The following is a 17975-nucleotide window of genomic DNA, read 5'->3' on the forward strand; positions in this document are numbered from 1 at the left end:
GCAACTTATACCCATTAACTTCTGGTGGCGCACTTATACACTTTGGGGTGTTCTATATACCCATATTTGGACAATCGGCTCGTATCAGTGCCCTCAAATGATATGTTACAAGATCATGTTGATCTCATTGTATATACTTGCCAAAACCTGGGTCTTCTTGTAAATTTTATGAAGTCCAACTTGATTTCTTCCAGGAAGGTCCAGTTCATAGGAACTGTTCTGGATAGTAGATCCAGAGGAGTTAGCTGTGTTAGTCTGTAGTAGCAAAATCAAAAAGAGTCCAGTAGCACCTTTAAGACTAATCAATTTTATTGTAGCATAAGCTTTCGAGAATCAAGTTCTCTTCGTCAGATGCCTGATAGTAGATCCAATGAGGCTTTCCTCCCCATAAAAAGGGCAACTTGTATCAAAGGCATAGTTAGGCTGTTTAGAAGGAACAGATTCTAATCGGCCAGAGCCATCCAGACTGTATTAGGTCTTATGGCAGCAACCATGATGGTTACTCGCATGGCCAGATTGTATATGAGAAAGTTACAACTGTGATTCCTTTTGGTACACCATCTATACCTTCATTCATTAGATAAGTAATACTCAATCTCAAGGGCTGTTGTCAGATCTCTGACATGGTGGTCATCGGATACCTATCTACTTACTGGTATGGACTTTGGGTGTAAGAAGACAGATCTCACACATCATTGTCTAGGTGGGGGGCTCGTTGCGGGCATTTCTATACCCACAGTAGATGGCTGAAACGAGAGTTATATATAAATGTGTTAAGGTTCACCAAGGGAAAGTGGTCCTCAGATCAGTCTTCTTTCCATCTCCTATATCTTTAGCAGAACAATTGCTTCACAACTTAGATGTCGGGGGGGGGGGGCTGTTTTATTATATTTAGAACATACTGCACCATTCAGAATAGGTAAACAATTGTTTGTGTGGTATGCAGGTCCCAATAAGGGAAAAAGAGCTACCTCCCAGACTATATCTAGGTGGGTAGTAAGAGCTATCCAACTATGTTATGAGATAGCAAGTTTACCTTCCCCATTGGGAATCCATGCACACTCGATGAGATCACACATATTGACATCTGTAAAGTGGCCACATGGTCTTCGGCTGATACTGTTGCGAAACGCTACGCGCTAGATATGCTAGAACAGAGAGAAGCAGCGGTGGGACAAGCAGTTCTTCAATCATTGTTCAAATGAAGAGCATTCCCATCACCTGGTAAGTGGCTTGTTAGTCTCCCATGTGGGACTGCACAGAAAGACCGACAATGAAAACAGAGTTGCACTTACCAGTAACTATTGTTCATTGATATCTTCTGTGCAGGCACACATATCCTCCTTTCTACCCTACTGGTGCTCTACTTGTATATAGGGGGCTGGCGGCTTAGGAGGAACCGAGGGTGAAGGGGTGCTGTCTCCCAGAGTTGCTTGGATTTTCCGGGAAAATGCCTGCACATGCACTCTGGGGAGACAAGCACCCCCTGGTGATTTTAAAGCTGTAAAAATCTCACTGTTTGGCAGGCCTGTGCATGCACAGTTCCGTGTGTGCCTGCTCAGAAGACGTCAATGAACAACAGTTACTGGTAAGTGCAACTCTGTTTTTGGTGGTAGTGTATGTCTGAATACAGTTATTGGGGAGCATCAACACAGGACAACTTTAGCATCTATGCCCCGCTTGTATCCTTTTTGGAGTATCCATTGGCCACTGTGGAATTTTGTGCTAAAATGCACCATTGATCTGATCTATGTTTTCAATACTTTAAGAAGCATAATATCATATGAAGCCTTCTGAATACTTTTTTTTCAGGGCACTGGCCCTAAATTGTGATGCCCCATTGGATGATAAAAATGGAGCAGAGTCTAAAAACTGGAGAGCCGGTAAACCAGTTCGAGTGGTTCGCAGCTCAAAAGGACGAAGGATCAGCAAATATGCTCCTGAAGAAGGCAATAGATATGATGGCATTTACAAGGTGTATATTTCTCTACTACTTTCTTTGCATTTAAAAATGAAAATAGCAGCACTGTATTTCTTATTTTTTAAATTAAGGGTTATATTATTGCTAGATATCTGTTTTGGGCATTTGATGATCTTTTATCATATTGTAAGGCGGAATAGTTTTAGTTTTCTGATAACTAAATTAGTAGTTTATATTCCTATCTTCTGCATTTCTGTGAAGAAGGAGAAGTGGGCCATCAGTGTTATTACTTGCCATAGCATCTTGTTTGTTTAATCAGTCTAATTCTGTGACTTTCTCTGTATAAAGGCTCCTGGTAGTTTCTAATCATCTTATTAAAATATTAGAAAAATGAAAATACTGGCATTAATTCATTACATTTGTTTTCTTTAAAAATCAAGCAATATAAAATAATTGTCTAAGATAGGCCAATAGAACATTACCATATCAATTAGACCATATGAAGCACGATTAGCTCATAGGAACACATATTTAAGACAACACATAGGACGTAAGGCAACATAATGGTGAAGTGTATGGCCCTCAACTCATTAGCGAAGCATCTGAGAGCCCCTCCTTACAATACAAAAGCCTTTTTGGATAATTCAGTTTTGCTTTGTTTGCGGAAAGTTAGGAGAGTGTCGGGGGGGGGGGGTCTCCTGATCTCAGGCAGGCTGTTCCACAGCGTAGGGGCCACCACAGAGAAAGCCCATGTACGGGCAGCCATTGATTTCTCCCATGTGCAGGGTGGCACCTGCATAAGACCCTGATCAGATGAGCAAAGCTGCCGTGGAGGAACATAGGGAGGGAAGCAGTCCTGTAGATATGTTAAGCACACCCCGGTGCTTTGAGTGTCCCCCTAGTCAATTCACCTAATTTGCAACATTTTGAATTAACAGTTCTTACAAAGAGCTTTTTGTATTAGAATCATACAGAATCATACAGCAGGTGTGTGATAGGTGCATCTCTATCATATAGCAAGCAAGTTGTACTGTTAATTCTCAGTTCTCACAGTGATTAACATGTTTAACATACATTCTTCTTTGGTCCTTGGTTTCAAGTGTCATTTTCTTGCAAGTTGCGTTATCAATACTACAATAGCTCCTGGGCATAGTAAAAGTGCATATAATACTGAAAGGCACAGAAATGGTATATAAAATCTCTTTCATTAAATCCATATTCCACAGATATGCCAGGACAAGGCCATGAAGAGTTTTGTATGTGATAACCAGTATCTTGAACTGAGCATGGTAGCTGATAGGTAGCCAATGGAGTGACTGCAGAATGGGGGTGATTTTCATGCTCCTGCTCGCTCCTGACAGCTGTTGCACCACAGCATTTTGTACCAATTGGAGTCTCCTAGTTAATTTGGATGGGAGACCTATATATAATGTATTGCAATAGTCAAGTCTTGATGTTACCATAGCATGGATCCAGGTGGCCAGATAAGAAGCCATCTTCCAGGCTAGAGTGAGGTTATAAAAGGCACTTTTTGCTGCTGCCTTAACTTGTTGTTCTAGTAGTAGCACTTGATCCAATATAACCTCTAGGCTCTTAACTGTGTCTGCAAGGGTCAGACGAACTCCATCGGGGAGTGGGGAGTACCATGTTTTTCAAGATTTCTGCCTTCCCAACAAGCATCACTTCCGTTTTGTCTGGGTTCATTTTCAATTTATTTATTTTTAGCCATTTCACTACAGCTGTCAGGCAGCGATCCAAGATTTCTACTGCATCCTGAGGGGACCTGGATAGCGAGCCCTAGAATTGCTTATGTTCTGTTTCAGCATATCTTCAACTCTGTATTGGATTCTTACTAATGCTGTCTTTGTAAAATTGTGTTTATTTACCCTATGGTATTGTTTATGGAAATGTCCTTGAAATTGACTTTACTAATTTCACACTGTGTAATCCACCTTGAGTCTTAGTGACAAAGGCGGACTATAAATGACATACATAAATAAAAAGCCCTGGAAATTGAAAATTCTGCCATTAATAACTTTATTGGACTTGGTACCAGCAAGATTGTGGTAGGGAGGATGTTCACCATCTTATATTGAGCAACAAAGAGACACAGAGCAGACCGCAAATGTTCCCAGGTAGGTAACTGGCAAAGTGAAAACTGCACAAGATAGGTATAGTATCAACCAGATATGTCTAGCATTGGGAAATTAGATGCTTCCATGGACAGTTGATCTAATTTAGTAAGGCAGCTCATGTGTTCTGTACCATATGACAGGTTTATTTTCATGGTTTCTGTGTAGTCCTACATTGGGGGACTGCGCACATGCAGGCCAACCACAGAGAAGTTTTCCAGAGCTTTCTAGATGGCTAGAAGTGCCCCTCATCCCTTTGGTAGTTTCCTGTCAAAACATCACATGTTCCCTCAGTTCCCTCGTGTCTTCTGTGCAGTCCTATATGGGAACTACACATGTGCAGGCCAGCCACGGATGTATCAAAGCTCTAAAAGGCATTAGATGATCACCCGGCCTTTTCTCTCGCTTTTTGAGTGGGCTCAGCTATAAAAGGCAGGGTGAGCAGGTCCCTTCCTCAGTTCCTCTTTAGCCGCAGCTGAAGGATGTGCTTTGACCTCAATTCTGAGCAAGTAGAAGGTGCTCTTCAAGAAGTGCCTCAAGTGTGGGTCCAAGATGGCCAGATCTGATGGGCATGAGAAATGCCTTATGTACTTAGGAGAGGCACATAATACTTAAATCTGGAAACTGGAGCCATGAACAGGCAATGCAGATCTTCCTGCATACCTTAAAAATGCCTCAGGTTTGCAGAAAAATCTGAAATCTTAAAAAAAGCACACAGGATTAAAAAACCCAAAAATGATAAAAGGAGTCCCTGTAGTTTAACCATATCCCAAGTGGCAACCATAACAGTTCAGCTAGTATTCCAGGCTTGAAAAAGGCAGGGGGAGAGGCAAGGCCCTTTCCAGGGCAGTTTTGGCCTTTGAGGGAGGACCAGGGACCAGACCCAGAAGCAACCACCAGACAACTTGATACAACATGACCTGCATGAGTCACCCAGCTGTGGCTGCTTGCTACAAAAACATCACACACCCTCTCGCGCAAAGCCAGTGTAATGTAGTGGTTAAAATTTCTGAGTAGGCTCTAGGAGACCCTGGCTGCTATCACCGGTCTACTGTGGAAGCTCACTGGAAGATTTTCAGCCAGTCACATTCTCTCTACCTAACCTACCTCATAGAGTAGCAGTGAGGGTAAAATGGATGCAAGGAAAATTATTAAACTGCTTTGGATCCCCGTTGTGGAGAAAGGCAGTATACACATGAAGTAAATTGATAAATATAGGTGAAGGGGAGCAGATAAATGGTAAGTGGCTTTGGAGGCAAGAAGAATGTTGGGAAAGGTGAGCATATAGAGGCTGCCAGGAGGAGGGATAGAGAAAATAGTGTTGGAAAAGGAATACAGAGAAAAGTGAAGTGCCCCCTGCAAGTCCTTGCAGGTTTCCAGCCATGCAACGGCCTGGCTCAGTTGACATCACGCAGCTGGGCCATATGGGAGAGGCTGCCGGGTGGGAGGTGAAGAGAATGGTTCGGCAGATAAAGGTGGGTGGGAAGGAGAGAAGGAAGCAGGAAAAGGGGAGAGGCTATGGGGGGAGCGGGGAAGGGAAAGAAGACGTGGTGGGGGAGGGGAAAATGAGATGCCCTGCATGAGTCCTTGTGGTCCCTCTCGCTCGTGTAGTCTAATATCCCAGACAATTTTGATTGTTTTGTGTAAAACATTTAAACAGTGTAACACTCTTAGCCTTTTCGATATGGTGACCCACAAGTTCAAATTTTACTTTGTATGGTGACCCATTCAGGGCCGACCCAAAAGACTGAGAAGGTACTGGGGGGATAGGGTTGCCACGTCCATATTGGAAAATTCCTGGAGATTTGGGAGGTGGAGCTTGGAGAGAGCAGGATTGGGGCGGTGAGAAACCTCAGCTGGGTATAATGCCAAATAATCCATCTTCCAAGTGAGACATTTTTTCCAGGGGAACTGATCTTTGTCACCTGGAGACCAGTTGTAATTCTGGGAGATTTCCAGCCACCACCTGGAGACTGGCAACCCTATGTGGGGAGCGCTGGGTTAAAGAGATATGGGATGATGGAAGAGTGGCTCAGTGCAATACATCTTTCACAATAGGTGAAAGGATTAAAAGGATTAAAAATCTCAGAGGATTAAAAATGGGCTTCAACACCAGCTACAAAACACAGGACAATGAAACTGCTGGGCTCTGAGGAGGGTGGTACACCAGCAGAATCTACAGTCTTTCTCATGATCTCATTAGATACATACACTTGAAATCTGGTCTCCTTAACTGAACATCTGAAGAAGGTGATAGAATCCTGGTAGACTATAGCAATCCCCCACCCCCCTGACTCTGAAGCTTGGGCTGGGCTATGCCAAGAACTTCGAGGGACAGGGATCAAAGAGTTCCTCCATGCCTGTCACATCCTCCTAGGTCTCAATGAGACTTTTCATCCTGGACCGTACTGAATGAAACTGGTTTTTCCATGGGCTGATCTGACAATCAGCAACTACCTTTTTAGACTTGACATAATAATCTCTCCTGAAAATGTTTTAGCATTTAAAAGTGAAACTTACTCAGTTTTTCATAATTTAAAAATAAATGTGTAGAGAGATTTAACAAGATATACATGTGTAGGAGCTCTCAGACTGTAAAAGGTAATGTATAACAACTAAAGGAACTTTTGTAGGTGGTGAAATACTGGCCAGAAATTGGGAAATGTGGTTTCTTAGTCTGGCGCTATCTTTTGAGAAGGGATGATGCTGAACCTGCGCCTTGGACTTCGGAAGGAATTGAACGGTCAAAGAAACTGGGCCTGAGTTTACAGGTTAGAACTTGCCAAAATTATACTGAAAAAAATATCCATTGTAAGATACGCAACAGAAAAAGTTCAGCTGAAAATCCCATATAGCAAGGCAGTGCTAAGATCAGTTTTGAAGATGCTGGATGGATTAGTTAAAATAGAATGAATTAGTTTCTTCCCTAATCTTCACTGAAAATGTTTTAGGATCCACAATAGACATGTTACTTACATCAAGTACTGAATGATCAAACTAAATTCATTTGTTACCTTTTTAATCTCCAAATTTCCAGACTGATAAACGACTGTCAGTCCTGTGAATGATTTTCTGTGCTAAAGAGCTGGCTAAAATGTCCTGGCTTACTGATCTACATGTTGTCTCTGAGTAAACACTGAAAAATAAGATACAGCTGTGTTTTAGGCAATGATGACATTGGTATTTGTTGAGTCAGTTTCTTGGGTGAATGCTTTTTAGCTCTCCTCTCCCACCCCAAGGGATGCAAGCCTTTTCACATATGATACATTGTATCTAATTTTCTTAGCAAAAATGTTAGCTTGGCTTTTAAAAAAAAAATCAAGATAGTGTTGTTTTTAATGTGAGTTTTGTTTAGAGTATTTCTGAAAAGTTATGCTTTTTTTGCTTCTAGTATCCAGAAGGCTATTTGGAAGCCATGGCTAGTAAAGAAAAGAAGGATAAAGTCAAAAAAATTGTAAAACAGGAGCCAACAGAACAGAGCAATGGAAATCAGAAAAGGCCAGTTGATGATGGTATGGCTGCTGGACATCGTTTGCTGTGTACAGCCAGTAGAATTGTATAAAGGAATATAAGAAAATGCAGGGGTGGTGGAGACAGTTTGAAATAGGAATGTGAAATAAGGACAAATATGAACACATTTTGCCTTAACTCACAGCTAAACTACAAGAGACAAATTGCATGAGGATGCTCACGTGAAGGGAGTTGCAATGTTAGCTGGGAAGCTGAGTTTTAAAAGAGGTCGGAAGGCTCTGTCAATTTCCCTTCTCTGCAGAGCCAGCAAAGATTGCTTCTAGAGGGTTTATTTCCTCTTTGCCTCCTAGAAGAGGAGGTGAAACTGACAGAGCCTTCAGAGGCAAAGAGGAAATTAGGAAATCCTCTGAGGAGTGATCTTTGCTGGCTCTGTAGAGAAGGGAAATTGACAAAACCTTCCTATCTCTTTTAAAACTCAGCTTCCCGGCTAACATTGCAACTCCCTTCACGTGCACATCCTCATGTAATTTGTCTCTTGTAGCTTAGCTCTAAGACTTAAATGAGAATATCATTCTCTGGCAACATCATGGAAAAACTACCAGATAAGCCAGTCTTGTTGAAAGCAAAGAGAGTGAGGATAACTGTCTCACTTCAGTTTATTTGTGGACAGTGATTTGCTAGTATCTCTGTGAAACTCTTGCCTTGAAGAAGTTGTTGTTGGGGAGGAAGCTCTTCTGCCTTTCATGCACACTGTTTGAAATTTGGTGGGATGTATGCAGTGCCCACCTGATTGTCTCCGGGTGGCCCTTAGTGTAGTTAGAACACATTTGCAGTGTCTGTGGGGTTTAGAGGTATAGTAGCTGTTTGAGCCTGTTCTAGTAGAAGTGAGATGGATGTTTTGCCAGAATATAATGTGCATAAAGGTATCAGAGCTTGAGATTGAAGAAACATGAATATTTTACAGTCAACATTTTTTCTGCTTTACCTTTTTTAAAAAAAAACAACAAAAAATGGATTTTATAATTATCTAGTTGTGCAGAGGTAAGGTGAATAGGAATCTCTCTTATTGTTTCACTAATCTTGCCCAGATTGAATAACCAGATATTTTTATCCTAAAAATCCATTGCAAGGTGATACTGGTAGTGTGGTAATAATATTTTTCAGAAGCTGTAGAAGAACCTCCAAAACCAGCCAAAGCCAGGCGGATGGGAGATGGTGGGAAAGGGGAAGCTTTCCAGCTAACTCAGCAACAGCAGTGGTTGATTCAGAAAGACTCTCCAAACCAGAAACTGTGGGATGAAGTTCTTGCTTCTCTTAAGGAAGGACCAGTATGTGTTCTAGAGTACTTTACGTTCTCCAGTTTTAACCATTCTTACAACAGCTGTAGAAGATTCACATATAAAATATTTATTGACTTTACAACAGGAGGTACAGGGTTTGTTTGAATGTAATACAAATCCATGGTTTATTTTTAATTGTGGTATGCTTATGAAACCAGAAATGGGCCTGCCAACAGTTACTGAAACTTGGCTTGCCCTGCAAATTACTGGTTGCAGTGTTGTTGCTCTTTTCTTTGCTTCCTGTCCAGACAACCAGCTGGTATCCCAGCCAGCTTCTTCTCACCCAGCTCAGAGCAAAGCATTACTGAGGTGCCAGCTTATTTACTGTTGGCCACCGGCAAAGCAAAAGTGAGGAAGCCATGCTCCTGACTCTTCAGCCACTTTTGGAATGGCAGGCACCCACTAAGCCATACCCCCTTAACTGAAGGAAGCTGCTAGGGTTCCTTGTGAGCCCTTTTCCTTGCCAAAAAGATCAGGAATGAAATGTGCTGCTAATTTCAGTGTATTCCAGTCATATGCAGATTCCACCAAACTCTCCCAAGCATCCCATCTCTGCTCCCAGTCATACAAATGCTTGCGGCTTAGTCATGCCCCACCAGGTTGCTGTCTTTCCACAAATACCACCTGCTTTCTGCTTACCCAGAGTGTTTGCATACTATGTTCCAAGTCACACCAAAGCTCTTGGAAGAGGTGAATTGCATTAAATGAGCTTTACTAGACAAAGAAAGCAGGTAACAAGCTGGAACAACTGTAAAGGCTAACTTGAATAGCTTCGATATAAAATGGAGGATCTTACCTCCAAGGAGAAGGCTGAGGGGCTGCACGTGGAGAAATAGCTCTTAGTTTACTCTCCATCCAGCACTCCCGTCTCAAGTCCCTTGCCTCAGTGAAGGGTGCTTGTGTAAACTACTATATTGTAGCTCAGGTGCTGAAGAAGGGCAATGATGGACGTATTGGCAAAGCCCCCTCATCAGTACACATGGAAGGAGCATACCTGATTGTTACATCTTTAAGAAGGCAGGGACGGGGTGGAGAGAGGAGTCTGTTGCCTGGCAGACATAACGCCAGGGGCATGGAGAGGAAGCCTGCTCCTTATTTTGGAAGTGCCATTTGTTTTAAAAAATTTAATATTTTTGCTGCTGTTTTGATTTTTCTGGATGTGCCCATACTAAGATTTCATTATCTGAATTATTTTTCACTTTTGCTGTACTAGAAGTTTTTGAAGAAACTGGAACAATCCTTTATGTGTGTCTGCTGCCAGGAGCTGGTTTACCAACCGGTGACCACAGAGTGCCTCCACAATGTCTGTAAAGTAAGTACTCTTGAACTTGGTTCTTCTGAAGGACTAGGGAAGTGTCATCTTCTATCCCACACTCATATTGTCTGTTCCCATGGAAGTAACTAGACTAAGCATTCCAGCTAAAGGGGGGTGGGGGTGGGAATCCCCTGGTATGTTTATGGTGGGGTTAAATTAATCATTTAATTGCTTTCATTTCATTAAAATAGTAAAAGTATTATGAAATTCATAGTCAGATGTATGTGTGTCAGTCTACTATAGAACATTGAGATATCCTATAGTAGGGTGTGGAAGGAAAAAGATTAGAGGAGGTGGTGGCAGTCGGAAAAGGTGTAAAAAGGTGGCTAGGTGTGTGTGTCTGAAATCAAGAGGATATTTAGGGAATTTATTCATGAGTTTCTCATAGGGTCCCACTTGTCATAGGCTACTTTACAGCCATTCAGTAAATATCAGCCAGTCATCCACATAACAAAAGAATGATCTCCCAGAAGCTGCTGGTTAGAGAAAAAGCTAATTAATCCCACAATCATGAAATCAGAATTGACATCTTTCTTGAAGTTCATCTGAAAATTGAACAGGTTTGGTAGCCATAATTTGTCCCTCACCTTAAACAGTAGTTGCATTTTGTTTCTTGAACTATCAGAGTGATGTTAAATCACTTAATGTGAGAGTAAACACAGTAGTATTACTGTTAAATATATCAAACCTGATCAAGTTTGGAGTTTTACAGGTGCAGGAATACTTAGTAGTTATTAAGAAAAAAGATTGGTGTTTGTCATTTCTCTGCATATACTAAAACTTAAATAAGAAAAAAAAAGTTCTTTTGTTAAAACCTATAGCTGAGAAGTGGGAAAAGATGACACAACTTCAGTTTCAGTCTTCTATAATTCCATACTCCGTATATTGTATATTCCTCAGTTGCGGTCTTGCATGCCACACTTCCCTGCTGGTAATTGATACTGTATACTGGGATAGTACTGAGGTCATTTTACCTTCAATTGCATTGAAAAAAATACTAACTAGTATATAGGATAAAATTAACCAATTTAGCGCCCCCTCCCCCATTTCATTGCTGCTGCTCTGTTCCTTTGCAGCTGAAAGAACATACTTAAAGTGTGACTCCAGGTTTTTTTTTAAACATCTGTTGATTTGTTGTGGGTTGACTTTGACTAGCACATTGGATCAGTATTTTGTTTGTGCAAAGGGTAACACGTGTTTTTAAGCTTTGCGGAGTGTTTGTTTGTTAAAAGAATATAAAATGACTTCCTTAGAAAAATTTAAAGCACTGTAGCTATGACGTTTTCTTGGGTGTTTTGGGTGTTTGGGTGTTTTCAGTGTTGCCTACTCAGATTGACAGCAGCTCTCCAGGGTCTTTGGTAGCTAGAGATTTTTCACATCACCTAGTACCAGCTCATTTTAGCTGATGATGCTAGAATTGGACATGGGATTTTCTGCATGGCAAGCACAGGCCCTGAGCCCCAGCCCCGTCTTAAACATGTGCCTTGTCATTCTGTGTTCTAGAGCTGTTTACAGCGCTCTTTCAGAGCTGAAGTCTTCACTTGCCCGGCTTGCCGACATGACCTTGGAAAGAGCTACACTATGGTTCCTAACAAGATCCTGCAGACACTACTTGACCAGTTCTTCCCTGGTTACAGCAAAGGACGATGATACGTGAACCACTCCACATACTTCTCCTAATGACTTACAGACTGTAAAAAGAGAAGAAACCAGGAAAGCTCAACAGTGGACCAGGTGGCTCGAGGGAAATTCTCTTTATGGCCACATTGTGAAACAGCTAATCCAATTCTCTTTCCCATTTAGCAATCTTTTGGTGTAGCAAGAACTTTGAATTCTCAGCTGTCTTTCAAACACTGAAGGTAGTTTTGGACAGATGACAACTAGTTTGTATACAGGAAAAACAGAAGCTTCAGCTCTGACTGGGTACAGTAGCTAGTGTTTCAAATTAAAGTTTCAAATTTTCGTAACTACCTCAGATGGAGGAAAACAATTTGTGGGAAACTTTAAGAGCAGGTTGAATGAAGTTTAGCTACACACTGCCTCCTGAACAATTAGTTTTGTCTGGTCCATGCAGTTTGATTTTTACCACCAGAAGACAGCACTTAAACCAGCTTTGATTACAGAACATCAAATTCTGTGGTGTGCATAATCCTCGTTTGTGTTTCCTCCCGTTAGGCTGTATTTCTTTCTTTTGCAAGAACAGGCTTTTAGTCTATTTTGGTGAGCGTCCTTGTGCTCTCGTATCTTATGCAAGTTGACTACTAATGACTGAGAACAATATGAATGCATTGTTGCTGTTAATGTAAAGTGATTTGTGTTTTTTGCACTTAAGAGAGGGTATTCCAGACACTCGACTTGTGTAAAAACGATTTCATATGAACCCAAGCCACTTTTTGTATTAGGTAATACTGTATGCTTTTAGTAGGTCTTGTATCAGTGGCAATACATCTTAACACAGCATTGAGAGCAGTGCTAGCTTCTTGGAGAGGGCTCAAATTGCTTCATATTGTGATCTGAAATTTTATATACAGTATATTCCTCCTCCCCATATACCTTATTAAATATTTTATGATTCAGAAAATCTTGGTAATTGTGTGTATTTTACAGCCATGAAACTGAGGGGGTACCTGTTTTTTCTAAAGGAGGGCTTTTTATAACAGTATGTGAAAATCCCATTTGAAATTTTTGATAATATGGGCCAATGTGTTTGACAAGGCCTAGGAGTTAGATTAGTCTTTTGGAAAGTGGCATGTTAAACAAAACCTATTTTGAAAAGCCTTAACTGGATGAGTTTTCATACATGGCTTTGATTGCAGTTCAATGGATGACTTGCTGCTGTTACAACAACAGATGTCAATACTCTTGTCTAGTGCAGAGTTTTCAGAGCATTTCAGTAATCGTAACAAGCCCTTAAAACAGGCCACTGTTAATTTCAATATTGCAGATTGGGGACAGAATTCCTTAAAGCCACCTGGAAAGTTCATGGCCTTAACTGAAAACACAGAGAAATCTATAAAAGATAAGATTTTTCTCCTCTGATATACCAGATCCTCGCCTCTGCCTATCTTTTTGAATTCTTTTTTTTTGTATTTACAGAGCTACATGTCAAAAATATTACTGTGTCTGTCTTCATCAACTGTAGCTTACCAAAGTGCCATAATGGGGATTAAGTGGTTTGGCAAAGTCTGAATAGTTCCTGTTCTTTTAATAGCAAGCTTTAACAATTCAAATAATTAAGTTGCCTGTCAATGCTCATGTATATGTTATTTAAAAGTTGTGCAGAACTTACTTGCAGAAAACAATTATTGACTAGTTTCTTGATGTTGCTTATTTTAGCAGGCTTTGAGCAACAGCTGTACACAGTAAAGTTTGATAACAGGCATCAATGGGGAATGGGAGTTGCAATTAACAAATCTGTTACCCATCAGCAAGAGGACATCAGTGTGAAGCAAGCAGTAGCCATGGCCAAGACCCACAGTTCACTCCCAGCACAGCCCATGCCATGCCTAAGTCACACATGTGCTGGCTCTCCAACCCAGGGGCAGTGAGCAAGCAGTATGGAAGTGATCTGAGGTGGGCCCCTGGGTATGCCATTTAAGCAAGTTGGCACTTGGTAACCAGCCATTTAACCATGCATTTACTGCAGTTGTTTTCATGCCAGCCAGATTTAAATTGGTGTGTCTTTAATATGTAATTCTTCTTTGGTGATTGCTGACACATTTTTGTTCCTTGTATGATACGCTTTCAATTGACTGATTTGTTTTCTGATGTATCCTATTAAAGGATGTATGCTCATCCTTTACTTCAAGTAAGACAGATTCAATGTGTCGGAGTTGCGTTAATTACAGTTGCAAATTGCACTACACAGACAGTGTCCTAGACAAGTTACAGAGTAAGAAGTGGATGTCATTCTTCTGAGTTAGTCAAATTCCAGTTACAGCAAGCCCAGCCACTAGTATTTTTTCATTGCTAATTTCTTGCATTACCTAACTACAAATGCAATAAACAGCATTTTTAAAAATGATGAGGCAAGTAATAAGCAAGACTGTCTGAGGATATTCACCAATGATTCACAGAAAAACCTCTTGCTCTACGATCAGGGTCATCTTAGCCTACTTGTTTCATAGAAAGCAAGTATCTAGAAAATTCAACAGCAAGAAAGCCAGCCACTTCACTGCTAATGAACCTTGATTAGGAAGTGCAAAAAGAACCAACATATAGGGGCCAGGAAGAACACTTTTTTACTATTAGGTACTGAAAAGAGTAAGATGCAATTCCTCAAACTTATTAAGCCTGCATGCATTTTGGAATTCTGAGAATGGGTACTGGGCATTATCACACACTGGTTGCTATCAAAGTAACTACCCAAGTTTACTAATTTTTATGTAACTGAAATAAATTATGGCAGGTGCCTTATTGTCAAACCTTTGTAGACTCAGACTCTTGTAGGAGAATGCAATTGAATACAGCATACAATGGATTTTATTTGGGGCACGTGCATGGAAGTATTCTGTCGAATGACAGAGATGCTAGAAGGGTGGTGTGGGCTTCCCCGGCTGAGACTGGAGTGTGTAAATAGTCCGTTCGCCTTATTTATTTACAATATTTTTATCCTGCCTTTCTGCCCTTATAGGGCCACCAAGTTGGCTAACAAAACCTCATTTTAAGAAGCATTAGAATCAGTACATAAATACATCATTAAAATGATTTAGAACATTGGAGGAAGAAAAGAGGGGATCATTGAGGGAATGCTAAGCAAAACGAAGCCTTCACCTGCTGGCAGAAGATGGCTATAGAAGGGGACAGGCAATCTCGATGGCATTACTGAGATGGCCCTCTCCTGAGTGGCCATCTGCCTAGTCTCAGAAGGCAGAGGCACCTGAAGATGATTGTAGTTGTCAGATAAGTTCATAAGGGAGTAGGAGGTCACTCAGGTACATTGGTCCCCAACCATATAGGGCTGAAGGTCAGCACCAGTATCCTGAAGTGTGCCTGAAAACAAACTGCAAACCAGTTATTGATGAGCTAAGACTGGAGTGATATGTTCCCTCCGACACACTCCAGTCCGCATCCTGGCTAAAGATTTTTGCACCAATTGAAGTTTCCAAACACTTTTCAAAGGCAGCCACATAAGAGCACATTGAAGTAATCTAATCTAGATGTAACTAAGGCATGTACTATCGTGGCCAGATCTTTCTGCCCAGGCAAGGCTGCCACTGGCTAACCAGATGAAGCTGATAAAAGGCACTTGTGGCCACAGCTGCCACCTGCTTATCTTGCAGAAGAAGGAATGTGACTGGCAGGGGAAGAAGTCAGGACGCAGGCAACATGCTGGCAGGCACCACACTGGAGAGTGCTGGTGCCAGATATAGAAGGTCCAAATGCAAATATTGCCAGTGGATTGAACACCACTTATGTTTTTTAAAAAGCAAATTTATATGAGTTCATAACCCCTTTTTGTTTTCAGTAACCAGAAACTAGAGTATTGTGAAAGAGCAGTACTGGCACTGAACAGAATTATAGATCAGTCTAAGAGGACACTTATTTGGTCCCAGTACATATCTACCAAACACCCTGTAAATATGTCAGAAGAAGGTCTCTCGGTTTGAAATCAAACACCAAAAGCTATTGTTTGAAGTCTACTAAATTTTATTAGAATAGTAATATTGGAAAGTTACAAAAAGAAAAATAATTTCTTCCCTAATGACACCATCAAAGCTAAAGGCAATATACATTTACAACAAAATCTATGGCCACTATCTTAATACAGAGAGAGGTATGCTTAAATTAATTAATCTTACTGGATTTCAGCATGCCTAGCTCTGTGTTGGATTACAGACCATGTCTTTAGTTTATAAAGATGTACTGAAGCTACATTTTAGTCATGCAGCCTGAATCCTAAAACGAGTCTAACAATATACAGATTCCATTCAAAATAAATGGCTGCTCTGTATCACAGAGCACTTTGAAGAGCAGGGCCATAGACACTGCCATGACATAGTTTAAGCAGAAAGTTGAGAGTGGCCCTGATTCTGAATAGAATCAAGTACCAAATCAAGGCCACTCCAGTATGGACTGCCACGGACATTGAGGCACTGAAACAAGTCAATTGGTTTCCACCTAAAATAAGTATTTACATGTAGCTGCACAGAAATTAACTGTATGGAGATTACAAAAATATACACTGTATATAAATTTGCTCACTGGGCTAAAGTAATCCATTTTTGTGGACTAAAAATGCAGCAGTGAGATCTGAACCCAGTTGCTTTGAAAAAAACATTACAACACCCTGCGTACTTGGAAGGGGGGGAGGAGGAGGAGGAGGCTTGGTTCTAAGATGATGCTCTCTTCTGCTGAGCAAAAGGGGATTCATAGACTTCCATTGGAGGGCAGGTACAAACTAGATGCTGATCACCATAAATGTCATCAATTCGAGCAATTGTGGGCCAAAATTTGTTCTCAGGTTTCACAAACGGCTGAAAAACAGAAAGGAAACACATACTTAGAAAGAAGAAAAGTTGGGCGGTCAGTTCATTTTTAAATGAGACAGAATATGCAGGAGTGTAAAAAAGCCAAAATTCAAACTAGTTTCATGCTTAGGCATATAAGGGTCTCGTGCCAGGGAACTATGCTCTGAACACTGGTTTCAAAAGCAGTTTACCAAGTGGTATAAGGTGGGAAGGAAAAGGGGGCTGCTCCTGGATAAATCAGTCTGAAGCCCAGATAGACACTCAGAGCTACTTAAGGGTTCTTTCGGTCTTGGCCACTGAAAACACAGTATATATAGGCCTGTAGTGTGTTCAGACCACCAGTGCCTACAGCAAAACCTTTCTTTGCTATGAACAGGGCTATTGGAGAATATATGCAAAGCTGCATAAGACCCAAGTTGGTTGTCTGCAGTCTTTTGGATGCCACATAGGTACAAGGTTCCACCATGAATGAATTACATCTAGCTCCCTTACTGTCTTTATACTCTCTTATACTTACTAGTGGAAAAGCTGCAACTTCTCTAGAGTAAGGACGATCCCAGTTAGGAGTAGCAATGCAGGTCAAAGTGTGTGGTGACATCTAAGCCAACAAGATCAAGATACAAACAGATTTAGCACAGAGAAAGTGTTCACCTAGTCAAAACTTTTCATTTAATAGGAGGCATAATTTTCTGAAGTGCAGTAGCCAGTGAATTCAAGATACTCTCTTGTAGATGCTTTAAAAACCAACTATGTGCCCATATCTTTAGAACAGAAGATTGTAGAGCATAACACATGAAAGCAGCTGTATATTTTCTTCCTTTTTTCAGTGCTAAAATTCAGAATACCTATGTTCACAGTACAGTGAAAACAGCAGATTCTCCCATCTTCTACAATGCATTCTTAGCCTCAAACATAATACAAGTTTACTTAGAAACGTTGAAACTACATTGACAGAGACAGCCATTTGCTTAAGCTCACCTTTAAAGGGTTAATTCGAGCATCCATTCTTCCTTCCTCAATATCAGCAATTTCTTGTCGAATACTAATCATCGCATCACAAAATCTGTCTAGTTCTGCCTTATCTTCTGACTCCGTTGGTTCAATCATAAGAGTCCCTGCCACTGGCCATGACATTGTTGGAGCATGGAATCCTAGCAAACAAGAACTCTATTAGCTCGAATAGCAAATAGAAAGTACATCAGCAGGCATGGAGTAGCTTGCAACCAGAAGCTTTCACATCTAGAACAAGCTCTAAAAAAGCACGAGGAGCACATTTTTGGAAGTTCAGTAAATGCTCTGTGACTTTATCTGTTCCTTCATACAGAA

At 40.9% G+C, this 17975-nt stretch overlaps 2 protein-coding genes across 3 annotated transcripts in view; one reads left to right on the forward strand and one right to left on the reverse strand.

Annotated features, from left to right (window-relative positions):
• The window catches only part of UHRF2 (ubiquitin like with PHD and ring finger domains 2), a 122498-nt gene extending 107987 nt beyond the window's left edge, over positions 1 to 14511 (forward strand). Inside the window, exons 11-16 of one of the 2 annotated variants that reach the window (XM_054986518.1) lie at positions 1813 to 1975; positions 6687 to 6824; positions 7445 to 7601; positions 8737 to 8852; positions 10078 to 10176; positions 11683 to 14511. In XM_054986518.1, coding sequence (XP_054842493.1) covers positions 1813 to 1975; positions 6687 to 6824; positions 7445 to 7601; positions 8737 to 8852; positions 10078 to 10176; positions 11683 to 11829 — 820 coding nt within the window. In that variant the 3' untranslated portion in view covers positions 11830 to 14511. Of the gene's footprint in view, positions 1 to 1812; positions 1976 to 6686; positions 6825 to 7444; positions 7602 to 8688; positions 8853 to 10077; positions 10177 to 11682 lie in introns of both variants that reach the window. The other variant, XM_054986517.1, reaches the window with a different exon arrangement.
• A 1302-nt stretch (positions 14512 to 15813) lies between these two features.
• Positions 15814 to 17975, reverse strand: part of GLDC (glycine decarboxylase) — a 47301-nt gene continuing 45139 nt past the window's right edge. Inside the window, exons 23-25 of the mRNA XM_054986624.1 lie at positions 17628 to 17800; positions 17167 to 17247; positions 15814 to 16655 (exon numbers count right to left, since the gene is read on the reverse strand). Coding sequence (XP_054842599.1) covers positions 16512 to 16655; positions 17167 to 17247; positions 17628 to 17800 — 398 coding nt within the window. The 3' untranslated portion in view covers positions 15814 to 16511. The remainder of the gene's footprint in view (positions 16656 to 17166; positions 17248 to 17627; positions 17801 to 17975) is intronic.

This window comes from Eublepharis macularius, chromosome 8 (assembly GCF_028583425.1).
Source record: "Eublepharis macularius isolate TG4126 chromosome 8, MPM_Emac_v1.0, whole genome shotgun sequence".
In the NCBI taxonomy this organism is placed as follows: domain Eukaryota; kingdom Metazoa; phylum Chordata; class Lepidosauria; order Squamata; family Eublepharidae; genus Eublepharis; species Eublepharis macularius.